Source organism: Myotis nattereri (genome assembly GCF_964212035.1).
Source record: "Myotis nattereri genome assembly, chromosome: 1".
NCBI lineage: Eukaryota > Metazoa > Chordata > Mammalia > Chiroptera > Vespertilionidae > Myotis > Myotis nattereri.
The window spans coordinates 4,528,600-4,549,507 of record NC_138075.1 but is presented as its reverse complement, the minus strand read 5'-3'; the positions used below and the strand labels follow the sequence as shown (position 1 = coordinate 4,549,507).

Below are 20,908 nucleotides of genomic sequence, written 5' to 3'. Positions count from 1 at the left end.
CCCTCAGCTAGAGAAATTCACCTCTTAGTGGTCATAATGTTTTCTGTTGAAACTTAATAGTTGTACTAATTCTTTTTTTTTAAAGATATTTTATTGATTTTTTACAGAGAGGAAGGGAGAGGGATAGAGAATTAGAAACTTGATGAGCGAGAAACATGGATCAGCTGCCTTCTGCACGCCCCCTACTGGGGATGTGCCCGCAGCCACGGTACATGCCCTTGACCGGAATTGAACCTGGGACCCTTCAGTCCGCAGGCCGACTCTCTATCCACTGAGCCAAACCGGTTAGGGCTGTACTAATTCTTTTTAATCTTATCTCATTTCTTCTATTATGCTATAGGCTCTCTGAGGGCAGAATTAATAATTATTTTATTTTTCTACTCCTATTGGAGATCAGTTAATTAAGGCTGGCAGGCCAAATCTGGTTTTTGTAAAAAAAATTTTATTGGAACACCAAAATACTCCTTCATGAGTAGTTGTGATAGAGACTACATGGCCCCCAAAGCCTAACATATTTACTATCAGACTCTTTACAGAAAGTTTGTCAACTCCTGCTCTACAGTATTTTGAACAGCTCATGGGTGTGTAAAATACACACTGAATGAGCACATAAATTAATAATTGGCAAATATGTATCATGTACTCAGAGCACATGTCTCTGGACTTTTACTGTGATTTGTCACATCATCCCCCCCCCCCCCCCCCCCCGCTCCCAGTCATTATAAGATGATGTTTAAATCTAAGGGGTAATTTCTGTAGAATATTGTATCCCTAGGTAACACCCTGATGCTAAATATCTTGTAGAGGATTAATAATTTATCTACTTCAAATGTGTTATTTTAAGAAATGGCTTGTGGTAACTATGAAAAATTATTTAGGATTAATCTATGTTTTCTGCAGCAACTGGATCTGAGCCTATGTATTGGTCAAGTTTCATGACCAGCAGTATGCAGTTGGCGAAGGAATGTCTTAGCCAGAAACTAACAGATGAACAAGGAGAAGGATCCCAGCCTTTTGAAGGACTTGAAAAGTTTGCTGAAACTATTGAAACAGGTTTGGTATTATTGAGTATTTTTTTTTAAAATCGAGATTTCATTTAGTATCTTTGTTTAGTAAGCCTTGTATAAGGAAAAGTCATTGAAGTGACTTTTAAATGAACTCTTCTCCCTTCAGAACTTTAGAGTTGAGGTTATTTAAATATTGCATTCCATTTAATTTCATGTTCTTTTGTACTTCTCCTTGAGTTTACTTTATTATGCTTAGAATTGGGTCTGAATTCAACAGAGAGTGTTAGTCACTGCCCCAAGTGTCCATGAGATGTAACAACGGGTAAGTGCTCAGAACTCAAGAGTTTGGGATTTTTAAGGAATGGAATTCAATTTTATTTTGTAAGTGTATATTAAACAAATTTAGTATTTATTCTTTCATTTGAAGTTTTTATTTGTCTCTTATGTTTATGGTTACCTATTTACTTTAGTACTAAGAAGAGTAAAAGTCACTTTTATAGACACCGTCTTGAGAATTGAACATGTGCCAGAAAACTCCAAAACTGGAACTGCACTTGAAATTCGAATAGAAAGGTAAGACCTTTCATACCTGGAAAAATATGACCCTATTCTGTTTTTTAATGAGTAACATACTGTAACTCTTATTAGACTTCAGAATGCTTTTGGAGGTGAGAAGTAATGATATTTAATTAATATATTGCGTAATTTCGGCGTAAAGTGCTGCTCTCCAAGCTATGTTCCAGTCCCTTTATGGAAAACGTAAAGTACCAGTTGGGGTATAATTATATATAATACTATGTCGAATTCAAAGCAAGAAATTCTCTTTTAGTTGCTGTCAAGTCAAAACAGTGTGCTGCTAAGCGTGAGGCACTCCCGCTGGGGAGTGTCAGGTTTTGCACATAAGCAGTGTACTCTAGGTGTGTCTCATTAATGTGAGCAGCAGTTTTGCTGCTTTGGTGAGAAAGGCTAAGACTTCTGTTTTCTTTGAGGATTCTGTGAGGGTATTATAAGGTCAACATGTGCAGTAGTGATTTATGTAAACAGATAGAAACATCGCTTTTGGTTTTCCGTGGATGCCCACTTGGACCCAGTAAATAGTTCTCAGCAGGGATTGACTTTATATGTCTGCTGGGGTCCAACCCCAGCGGGTCCAGGGGTCCCCAAAGGTGTGGACGGAGTCGGTGAAGAAGGAATGACACGGAGACAGCGTTCAGTTGATCAGCCTAGCCAGGATCTCTAGCCAGGATCTCCAGCCAAGTTCTGGTCTGGATCTCCAGCAAAGTTCTGGTTCAGGATCTCCAGCCAGGTTCTGTGTCCAGTTGTCTTGCTAGTTTCTCCAGCCAGGTTCTTCAGGTTCTCCAGCCAGGTTCTGTAGCCATGTTCCCTCGCTAGGTTTTCCAGCCAGGTTCAGTCACCAGGTTCTAGTCAGGTTCTCTTGCCATGTTCTATCCAGGTTCTGTAGCCAGGTTCTGTCTCTAGGTTCTTCAGCCAGGTTCTCTCGCTAGGTTCTGTCTCTAGGTTCTGTGGCCAGTTTCTGTCCAGGATCTTTTGCCATGTTCTCTTGCTAGGTTCTGTCTCTAGGTTCTGTCTCCAGCTTCTATCCAGGATCTTTTGCCATGTTCTCTCCAGCGAAGTTCTTCTGTCTCTAGGTTCTGTGTAGGTTCTGTGTGTAGGTTCTGTGTGTAGGTTCTGTCTTCTAAGTTCTGTCTTGTTACATCTGTATTTATACCAGTTGATTCCAATCCTATCAATCTCTATTCCAAAGGTTAGGGAGTTTCTTATCTCCATTCCAGGGAGTAAAGATTATGTAGCTTAAGCATGATTGTTCGTAGTTAAAGTGATTAATTACCCGCCTGGCACTTAATTAAGAGGTTTTATTCCCTCCCTAACTTCAGGGGAAAATCCCTACCTGGGGAAACAACCTTTCTCAGAGACCTTGGTTAAAACACATAGTGCCAAGAAGGTGAGCAAACATATTAAGAACAGTATGCCATATATGCCAGGTCCCTTGAAACAGCAAGGATGGATTGGCTCCCGGCATATGTCATGGGTGTTGATTAGAGTTACTGACTGTTCACTGTGTCTCAGAGCCATGAGAACTGCCCACAGAAATAAGCAGAATGAAGTATGTACACTGAGCTCCGACGATACTTGTATATGGATCTGTGTGGGACCTTTGCCAAATTTTAAGCAGATAAGTTATGGGTTCTGTCTTTTCACAAAACATACCTATCAGTTATTGTTCAAAGATTTTTGAAATTAGGTTGCCCTCCCTTGAATAGTATGTTAAATAATATCTAAAATCTCATGCATTTAGAACTACTTTCCTTATTTTGATTAAACTGAAGATTAGACAAGTATTTATAGCATAGTCGTAAGAATTCAAGACAGGTCATTTATGTCAGGCTTTTGACAGGGAGCCAGATGCCGTTTCACTGTTCCCCAGAGGTGTTTGGAGGGTACTCAGGAACTGGTCCTTGAAACTAACTTTAGAAAGTTATTGATTTCCCCCCCAAATTTAGGAGCCTCATGAAGTTATCCTTACTGGGGGCTAAGGTCTCCTCATGGAATGTTTACTGTGGTAAAGCATGGTAATGCTGACCCACATTATAGACACATCTGAGGTGTTAACACTTGAAAAATCCCTTTAACTTAAAAAGCTGTGTGCATTTCTTATCATTGCAAGTAGGTTTTCCTAGGAGTTTTACGCAAATGCCCTTTTTGGTGTTAACTTTCAGAACTGTATACTGTGATGAAACTGCAGACGAGTCCTCAGGAATTAACGTCCATCAGCCTACAGCTTTTGCTCACAAGGTACTCCAGCTCTCTGGAGTGTCTCTCTTCTGGGATGAGTTTTCTGCATCAGCAAAGTCTTCCCCAGTGTGTTCAGCTGCACCCGTGGTAAGGAAAACAAAACCAGAACTAAATCACAAATTTTTCAAAGATTTAAGTGAGAGCTATTTTGCTAGAATATATAATGTGTTAATGAGCCCCATCTGATCCGGAAATTCACACAAATATTGAGTAATGGGGACATATTTCAGAGATTTTAAAACATGCATATTTATAATTAACTAGAGGCCCGGTGCACGGAATTTGTGCACTTGCGGGGGGGTGTCTCTCAGCCCAGCCTGCCCCCTCTCACAGTCCGGGAGCCCTCAGGGCATGTCCGACTGACGGCTTAGGCCTGCTCCCCGGGGTGAGGGGGCCTAAGCCAGCAGTTGCTCCCCCTGTGGGAGTGCACCGACCACCAGGGAGCAGCTTCTGCCTTGAGTGTCTGCTCCCTGGTGGTCATTCCGCATCATAGTGACCAGTCATTTCTTCGTTTGGTCGATTTGCATATTAGCCTTTTATTATATAGGACTAGAGGCCTGATGCACGAAATTCGTGCAAGAGTAGGCCTTCCTTCCACCAGCTTCCCTCTGGTACCCGGAACCTGGGCTTCCCTCTGGCTGCCAGTAGGCACCCGGGACCCGGGCTTCCCTTGCAGCCCCGGCTTAGTCTGGAAGGTTGTCCAGAAGGATGTCTCGTCTAATTAGCATATTACGCTTTTATTATTATAGATGCCTTTCCTTTTTCCTGTGTATTAATTAGAGAAACATTGGCTACTGTGTCTTGGGGAGCAAGGGTATATTAATAACTAATGTCCTAAATCAAGCAATGTTCACATTTACCTTACATAGTGATTGTATTGCTGAAAATTTATCTTACAAATCATATCTTAAAAAAGTTTATAATAGGAGTTTTTTATTCCTCCTATTATGTATTAAAATTAGTTCTATAATTTATCTTTTGTTAATTCACAAATCAGATTTTCTTAATTATAGATCATCTATTCAGTTTTCTTATTACTGTAATTTGAACAGATGCTGTGCTTTTTTTTTCATAAAGTCCTTTTCCATTATTAGTCTTCATTACCAAGGTACTGTGCTAACATACAATGGTGCCTCAGACTAGCTATAAGATTCTGGTTTATCTATTGTAACGTAATACAGTTTTGCATGTCAAATATTTTCTTCTTAAATTGACATTTGTATTTTGCAGTTTGATTTATTTACAGTGTACTTTATTCTTATCACCCTATATTGTAGGAAACTGAGCCAAAGCTGTCACCTAGCTGGAATCCTAAAATCGTTTATGAGCCACACCCACAGCTAACTAGAACTTTACCAGAGGTAGCACCCTCTGACCCAGTGCAGATAGGAGGGCTAATTGGTAGGTTGGAGTTGAGTCTCACGCTGAAACAAAATGAAGTGCTTCCTGGAGCTAAGGTTAGTATTTGTTTTACTTTCTGTAGTAAGAAGTGAAATAAAACTACAAGTATTCTGTAGTCTCTCCAGTGACCCCTGATGGTCACTGTAGCTTATCCTGGAACGAGGGGACCCACTGTCCTGGAGTCAGCATTTTTGCTCTCAGCTGTGCCTGTGCCCTCCTGCTGCTGCTCACACTCACTTTCCCCAACTCTCCCAGCTCAGAAACATTCATTGGTTCAGAGAACTAGGAATGGGCTATGCAAGGATACCTTTCTAGCTTCACAAAATAAAGTTTAAAGGAGGAAAGATTGGAAGATGTTTAATTATATGTAAGAATATTCAGCTTATGCATATTTTTAACTGGATGACTGTTTTTATAGATGTATAATATTTATGAAAAGAGATTGATTTTTTTCACGATGTCTCATAGGTTTTTTGGAGACTGTAAAGACAACTGTATTCGTTTCTTAGGGAACAATATTGAACAGTCTGTTGGAGAATCAGGAAACATGCATTTATTCAGTCAGTCAAACATGTATTTGTCAAGTGCTATTTTCAGACTTTGGAAACACATTTTCTGTACAAGTTCTGTAAAATGTAGTTTCAATTGAGAAGATATAGGGACTTTCTCATTTGTGTGTTCACTGGTCTATCTTGCTCCAGACGTTTGAGTGACTTCTCTGTGCCAGGCTAGCAAGCTCTTGAGATCGATGCAGAGATGAGTGGAACTCATTCTTTGCCTTTTAATAAAAGCTATGCTATGGAGGATAGAAATTGCTGTGGAATGTGGAGGCAGGAGCCCCTGAGTACATGTGACTGTACATAGAAAGGTTTTCAGAGGATTGAAGGCTCGCGGAAGTCCTTCCTTGGATTGGAACACCTGACTGGAATTGGAGGAAGAGGAGGAGGGTAGTGATTAGAATGGCAGCACCCGTATTATTGGTTGTTCCCTCGCCTTCTGTGTACTGCTCTGTCCTACCTCGGATGGTACGAAATCCTCTCATTAGGATTTAAGCCTCTTTATTAGATAGCAGGAGGGGAGTGTTAACGCAGCAGAAAGCCATCGGTATGTGGGACACTGTAGGGAATCCCCTGCCTGGTAACATCCTTCGGAAACCAATACACACATTCCTTTGGGGAATTTTGCTGTTTTTCCAAGAAGGAAGAACCATCGCAATCACTTTTATGGCTCTGTTCTGACTGATTACATATAGTCCTCAGCATTGGTATATTTGATATTAGTGCTAATGCAAGCTTCTGCACGTTATGTACTGATTTGTATAAATGCCTTTAGATGTTATTTTTGGTCATCTGTGTATTAGGTGACAAATGATATGGGGAACTTTTGCATGGTGGCATTGTTTGCCAGCCAGTATTTAATAGTTGGAAATAGTATGTCCTTGCCCATGTGTTCGTTTTTGTGTAATAACTGAGTGAGTATATTTTGTTCTTATGTAATGAAAATGAATAGAAAATGGAAAAATAAAAGTTCTAGATTAGCATTGAGAAACATAGATCTCATAAACTTAATATAGACCAGATGGCATTAATTAGGTTGCTCAAAGTGTTGTATCTTTAGTCTCTTTCTGATGTTCATTAGACTTAAGTCTTCACACTGTGGGTTCAACATGTTATGAAAGATTTCATGTTTTTTAGTTCTGAGACTGGTGTCCACCTCAAATAGTGTAGAAGTCTGGTGTTTCTCATACTCAGTTTTAGCATATGTTTCCGGGAATGCATTATATATGTAAACAGGGAACTGCCTGCTGCATTTATACACATTTTGTTTCAATTTCCATGTTTTATTGAGTTTGAAATTTATTTTAGTGTTACATTCCATAGTTGTAATATGTTTTCAACACTAACAAATTAAAATGCAATTTTTAAAAATTTGGTATATAGTCAGAAAGAGAGTTTCCCCCACTGACTCCAGACCGAACTTCTTGCTGATTTATGGCCTGGAATGTCAGCAGTCAGAAAGGAGCCCCATAAAACACGTCCTCCGTTGACATAGGAAACTTCCAAACCTGTATAGAGTTTCTGAGTTTATTTGAGCCAAAACTGACGACAGTTTCCAGGAAGGGAGGTGTCCACTGCTCCTGAGAATGACAGTTTTGTTTCTTTTGTACGTTTGAAATTGAGGAAACTAAGGATTATATGAAGGGGGGATTGGATTACAAAATATTTAAGATTATACGCTCTCAGTAAAGAAGTTATATGGCCGGGCGTGACTACCCACCATGCCCTGCCAAGTTAGGAATTTATGATCAGTTCACCCTATGAGTTTACTTTCTGTTGAACCCTTTTTTGTCCACACCTCTATGGACAGAATGGAAGGAATGGGGACTTTCCATCTGGGTCAGCATAGGTTACAATCCTGGCTCTAGCTCTGTTAGACAGCCTTGTGAAAATCCTTTAATCTTTGTGAGCCTGCTTCCTCATCTGTAAAGCAGCAGTAGTACTAAGAATTAGAGGAAATACAATAAAAACACCTAGGATAGTGCCCTGATACTAACAAAGGGAGATGATGATGGTGATGGTGATGATGATGATGATTGGGGAATTCTTTTTTTTGTTTTGTTCTGTTAATCCTCACTGGAGGATATTTTTCCATTGATTTTTAGGGAGAGTGGAAGAGAGAGGCAAAGACAGAGAGAAACATCAATGTGAGAGAAACATCGATTGGTTGCCTCCTGCATGTGCCCTTATCAGGGTCTGGGCCAGGGAGGAGCCTGCAACCTAGGTACGTGCCCTTGACTGGAATCGAACCCTGCACCCTTTGGTCCACAGGCTGACACTCTATCCACTGAGTCAAACTGGCTAGGGCTGGAGAATTCTTGGTTAGATCATGAAAATCTCTCAAAATCACTGTAATTTTACTTTTATTTCTAGGATCAGAAGACATTTGTTTTTCTCGGGGAAGATGCCATTTTCCAAATATAAGTGTTTTTTTTTTTTAAATATATTTTATTGATTTTTTACAGAGAGGAAGGGTGAGGGATAGAGAGTTAGAAACATCGATGAGAGAGAAACATCGATTCAGCTGCCTCCTGCACACTCCCCACTGGGGATGTGCCTGCAACCAAGGTACATGCCCTTGACCGGAATCGAACCTGGGACCTTTGAGTCCGCAGCCTGATGTTCTATCCACTGAGCCAAATCGGTTAGGGCCCAAATATAAGTGTTTTATTATAAAATTGCAATAGGAGTCAGTGTTTGCATTAGAACTAAAAAGAGGTGAATGAAAAGTAAGGCAAGTGTATTCAACTCTTTAGAACGTGGTATGTAGAGTAGAATAATTTTTTCTTCTTCAGAATAAACTCCATAGAAATCAGGATGAGAGTGGGATAGGGCTTTTATTTTTAGAAGGAAAAAATAGAGAGCTGGAAAAAATAGAGAGAAGGAAAGTCCACATGAGCATCCTTCTATCCGCATTAAAAAAAATTAGAGGAAGGGAGAAGGAGAGAGAAATAGAAACATCAGTGATGAGAGAGAATCATAGATTGGCTGTCTCCTGCATGCCCCCATTGGGGATCGAGACTGCAACCCAGGCATGTGCCCTGGTTGGGAATCAAACCGTGACTTCCTGGTTCATAAGTCGATGCTCAACCTCTGAGCTACGCTGGCTGGACCTATTGCCATTTCTGATGTGGCTTTCACTCCCATGCCCAGGCGGGATTGGGCTTTGTGGAACTCAGTGGGCATTTGGAGAGGCACACCATTGGCAGGAAAAGTTCTTACATGCTCTACTAAGGAGTGTTACCTACAGGCAAACTCATGAAAGCCAACTTTATTTGCTCTTGATTTAAGTCAAGCTTTAAGGATTATGATTGGAGTCTTTTGAAGTCATGATGGGAATGAATATTCTACTACTGCTGTCTTAACATTCTTTCTTGGAGACTATGTCTTAAGGCTTCAAATACCTTAAATACTAAAAACTTAAGACAAAAAGTATGACATTGAACTTGCCAACATGGACTTTCTCAGGAGGATTTTCCCTCATAGAACAAGTTTGGCAATCGTTAAATCTTATACTGTAGATTGTGTGAATTAGTAGAGAGAATCTTAGGTGAAGAAAACCAAGACTAAATAATCAGTACCATCTCAGTGTATTAAAGTGTACTGGGACTTGTGGTGACAAGATTATAGACAGTGTTCATCCTGAATGTTTGTCTTTCTTTTTTTTTTGAAGTTGGATATTGATGGACAGATAGACTCTATTCATCTATTCCTGTCTCCAAGACAGGTACACTTGCTTTTGGATATGTTAGCAGCTATTGCTGGACCAGGCAAGTAGAACTCTGTTGTTACTATTTTAATTCTTTATAACTTTTTAGTTAAAATATACAACATACATATAGGGCATTCTCTTATAGAGGAACGTGTGAAATGTAAATAAGGAAGATGTATTGTAAATAATTCTAAACAGTTAAACTTAATTGGATTATTTATTTACTTTTTAAAAAAATGTATTTTATTGATTTTTTACAGAGAGGAAGGGAGAGGGATAGAGAGTTAGAATCATAGATGAGAGAGAAACATCCATCAGCTGCCGCCTGCTAATCCCTTACTGGGGATGTGCCCGCAACCAAGGTACATGCCCTTGACTGGAATCGAACCTGGGACCTTTCAGTCCGCAGGCCGACACTCTATCCACTGAGCCAAACCGGTTAGGGCTACTTATTATTTTTAAATCATTACCTCAAGGTATGTTTTTATTGATAAGAGAGAGAAAGAAAAAGAGAGTGAAAAAAATCCATCCATGTGAGAAAAACATCATCAGTTGCCTCCTGTAGGTGCCCCTACCAGGTATCGAACCCTCAACCTACATATGTGCTCTGACCAGGAACGGAATCTACAACCTTTTGGTGTACGGGACGACACTCCAACCAACTGAGCCGCCTGCTCAGGGCTGATTGGATCTTTTAAATTGTGTTACCATGGCTCAAATTAGCATTCAGGTTATTTATGTCATCTTTTTAAAAATTGTCTGGCTTATTTCCTTGGTTGATGATAGTATTTCACACAACTGAGAAAGTATAATTCTTTAACACAGCAAGTAGCACACATTTTAAATGACTTATTTTTCAAAGATAAGATTTTTGAGATTTCTAACTATATGCTTGAAGTTATTGCTTAGATTTCCAGTTCGTATAAAACAGGTGGTTTAACACTGGCAGTGCTATTATGATGCTGTGATATGAAGGCTGCTGGGAAATGGAGTTAGTAATGAGAAGAAGAAAAGATCCTGTGAGAAGGGTTACATTTCTAAGTTGACCTAACCACTGCATTACAGTGATAACCACAGCAGTGGTACATGTGCTATAGAGTCGCTCTTTGATTTTGTTTTATAAATCATGATTTATTCCTATGAAAGCCAGTTTACAAAAATGTGGGCATTGGTATTGGATAAGTGTGTTTTTGGAGAGAAATGATAAGTAACTTCAAGTTTAATTACTATTTTGCTTTTCTTTTTGTATACTTGTAGAAAATTCTAGCAAATTAGGTTTAGCTAATAAAGATAGAAAGAATCGACCCATGCAGCAGGAAGAAGAATATCGCATTCAGATGGAATTAAACCGCTATTATTTGAGAAAAGATTCCCTTTCTGTGGGTGTATCTTCAGAGCAAAGCTTTTATGAGTCAGAAACGGCTCGTACACCTTCTAGCCGTGGTAAGCAACTCAAAAAGTTGACACCAGAATCATATGTTATCATCGTAGGGCAAAGTGAACTTAATTTTGGCTGCTGTAACATGGGGTTGAACAAAAAATCCTTATGTAAGGTTTAAATTTCTAAGTTTAAATTTCTAACCACAGCATTATAGTGACATGCTACAGTATCATTTGATTGTGTTGTTTACATAAATCATGATTTATTCTAAGGAAAGTCAGTTTATAAAGATATCGATTTACATGAGAACTAAAGGGGGTAATTCTTCATCTGTCAAATTCTTATGTGTTCACATAATGATTTATAGATTCCTTTAAATAGGAACCTTTCTCTATTAATCTATCAATTATATGTAAATATAATCTTTTTTTTTAAAAAAAATATATCTTTTATTGATTTTAGAGAGGAAGGGAGAGGGAGAGAGAGATAAGAACATCAATGATGAGGGAGAATTATTGACCAGCTGCCTCCTGCATACTCCCTACTAGGGATCAAGCCCACAACTGGGCATGTGCCCTTGACCGGAATTGAAACCGGGACTCTTCAGGCTGCAGGCTATCTACTGAGCCAAAACAGCTAGGGCTAAGTATAATCTTTATTCAGTTTACTGGCATTTTGAGGTGTTTCAGAATGTATGAGTACTAATATTCAAAATAATAAGAATCAATTTAAGTATGGCATGTTGAACGAAATAGAAAATTGAAGTCAACTTAAGAAATGTTGATTGTAAAGTGTATTCAACTCTTTAGAACGTGGTATGTAGAGAAGAATAATTTTAGAAGGAAAATGCCCTAGCCAGTTTGGCTCAGTGGATAGAGCGTCAGCCTGCGGACTCAAGGGTCCCGGGTTCGATTCCGGTCAAGGGCATGTACCTTGGTTGCGGACACATCCCCAGTAGGGGGTGTGCAGGAGGCAGCTGATCAATGTTTCTCTCTCATCGATGTTTCTAACTCTCTATCCCTCTCCCTTCCTCTCTGTAAAAAATCAATAAAAAATATTTAAAAAAAAAGAAATGTTGGTTATAACAAATTTTATTCACACGACGGTAAAACAATCTCCAGAAAGATAGAAGTGAAATGTAAATAAATTTGAAATAATACATGCAGCTCTTTTTTCTTTTTAAAGAAAGAGCAGTATCCATATGATACCAGAGGTTGCAAGATATATATAGGGTGTCCCCTAAAAATGTATATACATTTTAACAGCTGACAGCTCAATTTTGAAAATAAAATGTATTTTAATATACACTTTATAATTATTCAAAGTGTGTATATACATTTTTGGGGACACCCTATGTATATAATTTTAACAACTGGATTTTAACTTCTAAATTGTAATATAACACTTAAAAATATACCAAGTAATACTACATATCATTCATATATATATATATATATATATATATATATATATACACACACACACACACAGACACATATATATATGTGTGTGTATATATATAATATATTTTTATTGATTTCAGAGAGGAAGGAAGAGGGGGAGAGAGAGAGAGATATCGATGATGAGAGAGAATCATTGATCGGCTGCCTCCTGCACGCCCCACACTGGGGATTGAGCCCACAACCCAGGCCCTTGACTGGAATTGAACTTGGGACCTTTCAGTTTGCAGGCCGACGCTCTATCCACTGAGCCAAACTGGCTAGGGCATCATATATTTTTTAAAAAGTTCACCAACAGTATAGCATAACCTTTGATTGACCTATGTTCAGTTGAGTTTTTACTGTGCCATTTATATCTTAGATCCAAATAAATCACCTCACTGGAAGTAACATAAAATGTAGGGTAGCCTATATCTCAGGTAATCTGAAAGAAGAATACTATATTAAGTGTATATTAACTTAAAAGATGTAGATTTTTGGAATTACAATACAATTGACAAAGTTTAATTCTCTTTAGAAGAAGAAGTTTTCTTCTCCATGGCTGATATGGACATGTCCCATAGTCTCTCTTCTCTTCCACCTCTTGGGGACCCCCCAAATATGGACCTTGAGTTATCATTAACTAGCACATATACAAATACCCCAGCTGGATCTCCCTTAAGTGCTACTGTGGTAAAGTATTATTTAATTTTTGTTCTATTCTTGAAAACTTGCTTCTAAAATTCAATATTTTATTCATCTGCTTTCCACATTTCTTTTATAGCTTCAGCCAACCTGGGGAGATTTCCTTGATCATCATAAAGAACAGCCAGTAAGAGGGCCAACACTGCCGTCCAACCTAGTTCACCCATCGTCTCTACAGAAGACTTGTAAGTGACAAATAAGATCGTTGTTGACGGTTTCCGCTAGGATTTTAAAAAACTTAAAATTAAAAAAATGCCATCCTGCTTCTTTTCTTTTCCTTCGTATATATATGAAGCATTGCTGAGCAACTCACTGTGAAGTGTTTAATATAGTTGCACATTTCCTGTATTCTTTGGGTACTTAAAAACTTAAGTATTTTTAGTAAAAAGTTCACCATAAATTTCATATTATTGCAGTTGAAGAGTCTCAACCAACCATCTGATTTTTGTTTCACTGTTTATACTTTCCTTGAAAGAGAACCTCAGGTTTATTCCCTGCAAAATTTAATTGGAGTAGAATACAGGCTTGGAGGAAAATTTAGTGAGCAGCTTGGGTTCATCTCTGACTTTTCCAGTACAGTTTTATTAATGCAAAGCTTTGTTCATACATTTCCTATTGTAGCATACTTCTTTGTACTTTAGGTACCAAGGATCCTGCATGTGAAATGCAGAAAGATAACAGTTCATTTTATTTTACTTGTTTAATATCATTCAAACTATTGTGTAATCACCTGTTTTTGAAAAGGAATGCACAAATAAATGTCATAATTTTGATATAATGGATTGTTTTTAACTGTTAAATTTTATGTGTATAATTTGAACACATGCATTTCAGCTCTCCCCTCTAGATCTGTCTCAATGGATGAATCCAGGCCTGAGCTCATTTTTCGACTAGCTGTGGGAACTTTGTCAATCTCTGTGCTTCACATTGATCCATTGTCTCCACCTGAAACATCATTGAACCTTAATCCATTGACACCTCTGGCGATAGCTTTCTTTTCTTGTATAGAAAAGATAGATCCAGCGAGATTTTCAACAGATGATTTTAAATCTTTCAGAACGGTATTTGCAGAAGCTTGCTCACATGATCACCTTAGGTAAATGCTCTCATATTTATTAACAATTCTTGGAAAAGAACCAAAGTGGACTTTTATTTTTATCTATCTACCTCACGCCATTTGTTTTTCTAATTCCCATTTTATTTGTAAATGAGTGGAATGAGGGAGGTTTTCTTCCACTGCTGCAAAGATGTTTATCACAGACTCTCTCACTCAGGTTATTCAGATATAAGCTGTAGATAATCTGGAGTTAGGAGATTATCTTTTGTTTAGCTCCCTGCCCTGCTCTTGTCAAATTTCTTTGACCACAGTATGCCATCATAACTACTGACACCATTACAATCATAAAAATAGTTGTTCTTGTTACTGGCCTAGCAGAGATGGCAGTGGTGGTGAGAGTAGAATAAACTTATTAGAAGGAACTTGGAAATGATCCCTGTGCCACTGGCCCTGAGGAAATGGTACTGAGGCGGGGAGCTTGATGCTGCATTTTCACCTTCTACTTAGAAAACTGTCCGAATAGTCTATGATCTCTCCATGGGTTGAGTTCTAATAGATGAGATAATTAAATTTGTAAGTATAGTATTGTTAATGTGTTAACATTACATATATATGTGTTACATACATATTTTATAGTATTGTTCATGCTATTTATTTTAACATGAAAGTGACCTGTAAGTTATCGAGTTGTGTTATTTAATACAATGATTTATACAATATATTAATGTTTTTAGAAAATATTTTGGGCTTTTATTTCAAGTAACTTTTTTGAAGTATTAAAATTAATATGCAAATTAGCTTTTATATTTAGCAAAAGAAATTCTGCAGGTTAGAACCATTGTATCTATTTTTAACAAACTACAAAAAAAAAAACCCCATTTTTTTCTTCCTGTTATTTTTTATTTATTTATTTTTTAAAATGTATTTTATTGATTTCTTACAGAGAGGAAGGGAGAGGGATAGAGAGTTAGAAGCATCGATGGGAGAGAAACATCCATCAGCTGCCTCCTGCACACCCCCTACTGGGGATGTGCCTGCAACCAAGGTACATGCCCTTGACCAGAATCGAACCTGGGATCCTTCAGTCTGCAGGCCGAACCGGTTAGGGCATGTTATTTTTTTTTAAAAATATATTTTTATTGATTTCAGAGAGGGAGTTTGAGGGAGAGAGAGTCAGAAACATCAATGATGAGAAACATCATTGATCAGCTGCCTCCTGCATGCCCTCAACTAGGGATTGAGCCTGCAACCCGGGCATGTGCCCTTGACCGGAATTGAACCTGGGGCCCTTCCGTCCGCAGGCTGAAGCTCTGTTTACTGCGCCAAACTGGCTAGGGCTCTTCCAGTTTTTGATGAGGTTTCAAATATCTGTCAGTAGGAAATACAACAAAAACAATAAAAACTAGAGGAATACCTTCATTTGAGCACTGAATTTTTAAAAATATTACACGATGTTTTAGATAATTTTAAGAAACTATTACATACATATTTTATAGTTTTAAAGATTTTATCCACTGCAGTGTGCATTTTAAAATGTGGAAGAAGGAAGGGCGGTGTTGGGAAATAAATATATCCTGGATAATTTCCTGTCAACGGAACTGGTTTCTTTATCTTATGTCAGGGAAATTTTAAATAATCTTTCTGGTTAATATCCTTAGGAATATTAGTTACAACTTGAATTTATCAGAATAGGTAGGTCATTGTTATACTTCATTAATACTTGTGTACTGTTTGACACATTGTTTAGTCTAGAATCCAATGCATATACTCAACTGCTTTATGTCTTATTATAGATTCATAGGCACTGGCATCAAAGTATCCTATGAACAAAGACAAAGATCAGCTTCCAGGTATTTTAGTACTGATATGTCTATTGGTCAAATGGAACTTTTGGAGTGCCTGTTTCCAACTGATTTTCATTCTGTTTCTCCTCACTATACAGAGGTAAATGCTAAGTACTTTCCCTTTATGATTATTCTTTAAGTCTGTCTTGCTCTTTAAGAATTGTATGAACAGAAGTGATTTTCTTAAGGGATAGGAAGTAATATAGGAAGAGGTGTGTGTGTGTGTGTGTGTGTGTGTGTGTGTGTGTGTGCGCGCGCGCGCATTTGTTTTATTGAGACAGATTTTTAAGTATGGCTTTCATGGCAATAAGAGTCTGTTAAAATGTTTGATTTAGAGTTGACAGGTTATGGGCAAATGACTTCATTTCACTCATTTTCTAAGCACTCTTAATTTCAGGAGAATTCTGTTATTCACCTAATAGCTGCTGTGTGCTAAGCACTGTTCAGTCACTGTTGAAGACAAGTGCAATGTCTTGTGTTTGTTTATTATTAATCTGTTGTTATTCCTATCCTAATAGTGTGTCCAAGAGACACTGTTCTAAGCTATCAGAGTGACATTTGTTGCTTTTATTTTGCCCTCATGTACTTTTTACTTCAAAGCAGTTTCTTGGGCATTTATTTACTTGAGCCCTCCCTACCTTCTGTAGGTGAGGTACTAAGTATCACAAAAGTTAACTAACCTGTCAAGATTCATATTGGTAGTAAGAGACAATGAAAACTTAAAGTTTCCTGACTCCAAAAAATTCTTCCCAATATTATGTTAGCACGTCTGTTAATTCATTTGATTAATTATAGCTTAATACCTTAACCTTTAATTTATTTTCACCTTTGTTTTTAAGCTTTTAATGTTCCATTCCAAAGAACGAACTGATTCCCACCCCCCTGTGTGTCTTCAGCTTCATTATAAGCATTCTGAGAATAAAGGGCCCCAGGTAAGAGGTCTTTCTCTGTGATTACCACCTGTAAGTTTTTAGTTGACATATATTTTGTCACAAATGGAAGGTTTTAACTTAGGTTTATAGTATCATTGGTGATCATATTAATGCTTTTCTTCTTTTAAAAGGGTAATCAAGCAAGACTTAGTTCTGTTCCTCAGAAGGCAGAATTACAAATTAAATTAAATCCCGTATTTTGTGAGCTGGATATCAGTATTGTGGACAGATTAAATTCCTTGCTTCAACCACAGAAACTTACTACAGTAGAGATGATGGCATCTCACATGTATACTTCATATAATAAGCATATTAGTCTGGTAAGTAGTCAAAAGTTGCAAATGCTAATCAGAATTATTAATAAGCTCATAGGCTTATTTGGATTATTTCTGAACTTAAGTATTCTTAAATTAACATTATTGGTAATAATGAAAAATGGAGACGTCTTTTATGTCTGGATATTAGATAGCTAAATAAGTTTTGCAAACATACTGGGTGAAATTCTTTGCACCCATTTTAAATGATAGTTGTGAAGATGGTGCAGCAACGTGAAGAAGGCTTGTGAAGAAGTAAACTTCTATTACAACGGTGTGAATAAAATTGATGCATAGAAAAAGAATGAATGGAAATATACCAGTTGGTAGTATTGATTTTGTTAGAGGAATAGAATTAGATTTTCTTTCCTTTTCTGTGTTATCTTAATTTTACAAACTGTGATTATAATATATTCACAAAATTTTAGCTACTCACACATTTCACAAAGTACTTGAGCCACCTATAAAATATAGCCCATATAAGATAAGATATACTTTTGAAAATGGGAACATATTTCACAGTATTATTGGGCATCACATTATGTGACTCGTACTTAAATCTGGTTGCTGGTGTCTTTTCAAAAGCAAATTAAATAAGTCAGATTTGCAAGAAATCTATTAGGAATTTGGGAGGTGTAGGACCAGGAACAGAGATAACTTTGGTTGAAAAGAAATATATTTTATTTTTTACTTTATTTCCTTCTCCCTCACTTAGTGATGGTATTCAGATTAAATCAGCATTCTTTAATTTTTGTCACCAGTTGCTTGTTATTTTAAGTTCTGTGGGACTAATGTCTCTATTTGCTGTCAGCTATAGGTGTAATATTTTTGCTGAAGTAAGAGATAGAACTGGAATGTCAGATGAGAGAAAGAATAGCTTTGTTAAAAATCCAAATCTAGCACCAAAGGGAACTTTATAATCTGGGTGCTTAGAGACTGATTCATGATAGTGCACCCTGGACTAAAGCTTTATCTTTCAATGCATTTTAGAGAAAGAATAGAAACAGGCTTTTATCTGAAGGGCATGTTCTTTGGACTTTTTACTATAACATGGCTGGAGTAAATGGTGCATGTGTATTTTGGTTTCTAAGAGCCATTTGTTGGGATCATGCCCTTGGGTTGAATGAGAACACAGAGTGAGTCATTTACTGGATATTTATGTAGAACCTGTGATGTGCCAGGCTCTGGGCTTAGTCCAGGAAGTACAAAGACGAGTCAGGGATGGTCCTTTGCAATTGGCATAATTTGTCTGATTTCACATTCATATTGAGTCTTTAAAGTAGCATATTTGTAGGTAAATCCTTCAAACTGAATACTGGGTACTATAGTGATTTTTAACTATTGAATTTGTTGATGAGCTAATTTACATGTTATTCTTTTTAAACCTGTAGTGAAATATATATCACTGTGTTTTCACTTTGGTTCAGCTTTTATTTTTATTTATTTTATATGAGGGTTTACATGTTGCTAGTATTCTGGCTTTTATCAATGGCTATCCTATCTAATAAAGAGGGAATATACAAATTGACCATCACACCATCACAAAGATGGTGGTGCCCATAGCCACAAGATGGCAGCGTCCAGTCCCCTGAGCCCCGCTGGAGTCCCCCAATCCTTTCAGTCCTGCCGGGGGGGTGGCAGGCACGTGGTGTGGCCGGACCTGCCCTCAGCCCCCCAGCCGCTGAGGGCCACCTGAGGCTCAGGTAACTAGGGCTGGCCAAGGCTTGTGTTGCCGGCAGTGGCAGCAGCAGAGTGGTGATGGGGCGTCACCTTCCCCTGATGGAAGGGTCCCCTCCCACCCCTGAGGGCTCCTGGACTGTGAAAGGGGGCAGGTCAGGCTGACGGACCCCCCTCCAGCACATGAATTTTCATGCACTGGGCCTTTAGTTGGATTATAAAATTTCATTACACTAAACTAATATGGTAGTGGTTATTTTGAATTGTATTTTAATGTACTATACTGAATGAGGAAATGTGATTATACATATTGCAATGTTGAGTACTTGAATACTAATGTCACTTGTTTATTTACTTAATTTAACATTTGGCCTATATTTTGATGTTTTGTTTTAGCACAAGGCTTTCACTGAAGTGTTTCTAGATGACTCACATAATCCTGCTAATTGTCGAATATCGGTACAAGTTGCCACACCAGCATTAAACCTTTCTGTTCGTTTCCCAATACCCGATCTTCGATCAGATCAGGAAAGAGGACCGTGGTTTAAGAAGTCACTTCAGAAGGAGATTCTTCATTTAGCATTCACAGATCTAGAATTTAAGACTGAATTCATAGGAGGATCAACCCCAGAACAAATTAAATTGGAACTTACCTTTAGAGAACTAACTGGTAAGATTGCACATGCCTGTAAAAGCACAGACTATAAACAAACAACTGCTGCTGAAGCCTAGAGCATGAAAAAGTATATGACAGCTGTAAAAAAATACAATTAAAAAACATAATGTTAGAGAACAAGATAACTTTTTCCCAGTATTGTATACAAATATGTAAGATAAGTCAGTTTTTTTAAATATATTTTTTTATTGTTGACAGTATTACAGATTTCTCCTTTTACCCCCTCACACACCCATGTCTTTACCACTCACTATCTGTGTCCATGGGCTATGCATATAAGTTTATAAGTTCTTTGGTTTCTCTCTCCTCATCCCCTCAACCACCCCCCCCCCCCACCCACCCCCACATTGAGTCTTTTTTATGCCTCCATTGCTTTGGATCCTATTTTGTTGGTCAGTTCATTTTGTTCATTAGGTTCCACAAATAAGTGAGATTATGTGATATTTGTCTTTCTCAGGTTGGCTTATTTCACTTAGCATAGTAGTCTTCAGGTCCATCCATGCAGTCCTGAAGAGATCCTCTTATTACAGCTGCATAGTTTTCCATTGTGTAAATGTCCCACAGCTTTTTTATCCACTCATCAACTGATGGGCACTTGGACAGTTTCCAAATCTTAGCTATTGTAAATAACGCTGCTATGAACATATGAGTGCGTATATTCTTTTTGATTGATGTTTTGGAGTTTTTAGGATATTTTCCCAGAAGTAGGATCTCTGGGTCAAATGGAAGTTCCATTTTTAATTTTTTGAGGAAAATCTATACGGTTTTCCATTCCCACCAGCAGTGAACTAGTGTTCCCTTTTCTCCACATCCTCGCCAGCACTTGCTGTTTGTTAATTTATTGGTGATAGTCATTCTGACAGGTGTGAGGTGACATCTCATTGTGGTTTTAATTTGCATCTCTCTGATGATTCGTGACTGAGCATTTTTTCGTATGTCTCTTGGCCATTTGTATGCCCTCTTTGGAGAAGTGTCTGTTCAGGTCCTCTGCCCATTTTTTAATTGGATTGTTTATCTTCCTTTTGTTGAGTTGTACGAGTACTTTATATATTTTGGAGATGAACCTCTTATCAGAATTATCATTGGCAAATATGTTCTCTCATACAATGGGTTCCCTTTTCATTTTGATGGTGGTTTCTTTGCTGTGCAGAAGCTTTTTATTTTGATGTAGTCCCATTTGTTTATTTTTTCCTTTGTTTCTCTTGCCCTAGGAGATGTGTTAGCAAAAATTCTCCTATGTGAGATAAGTCAGTTTTTGAAAAGAAATTACTAAGCATGATGATTTGTTTGCTTAGTTAAAATACTTCTTTTCTCCGGGGGAATGTAGTGCCAGTGTCTACATCGTTAGCACCAGCCAGCACGCTAGCCAGAATTTGAGTACCACTCTGTGTT

At 37.9% G+C, this 20,908-nt stretch overlaps 1 protein-coding gene across 1 annotated transcript in view; it reads left to right on the top strand.

The window, feature by feature from the left end:
• ATG2B (autophagy related 2B) overlaps positions 1-20,908 on the top strand; it is a gene marked incomplete at its 5' end in the record, with an annotated part of 69,612 nt that overhangs the window by 9,851 nt on the left and 38,853 nt on the right. The window contains 13 exons of the mRNA XM_081104917.1: positions 901-1,053; positions 1,478-1,580; positions 3,746-3,908; positions 5,099-5,278; positions 9,453-9,549; positions 10,749-10,934; positions 12,850-13,004; positions 13,096-13,201; positions 13,851-14,112; positions 15,867-16,017; positions 16,757-16,849; positions 16,981-17,169; positions 19,237-19,510. Coding sequence (XP_080961043.1) covers positions 901-1,053; positions 1,478-1,580; positions 3,746-3,908; positions 5,099-5,278; positions 9,453-9,549; positions 10,749-10,934; positions 12,850-13,004; positions 13,096-13,201; positions 13,851-14,112; positions 15,867-16,017; positions 16,757-16,849; positions 16,981-17,169; positions 19,237-19,510 — 2,112 coding nt within the window. The remainder of the gene's footprint in view (positions 1-900; positions 1,054-1,477; positions 1,581-3,745; positions 3,909-5,098; positions 5,279-9,452; positions 9,550-10,748; positions 10,935-12,849; positions 13,005-13,095; positions 13,202-13,850; positions 14,113-15,866; positions 16,018-16,756; positions 16,850-16,980; positions 17,170-19,236; positions 19,511-20,908) is intronic.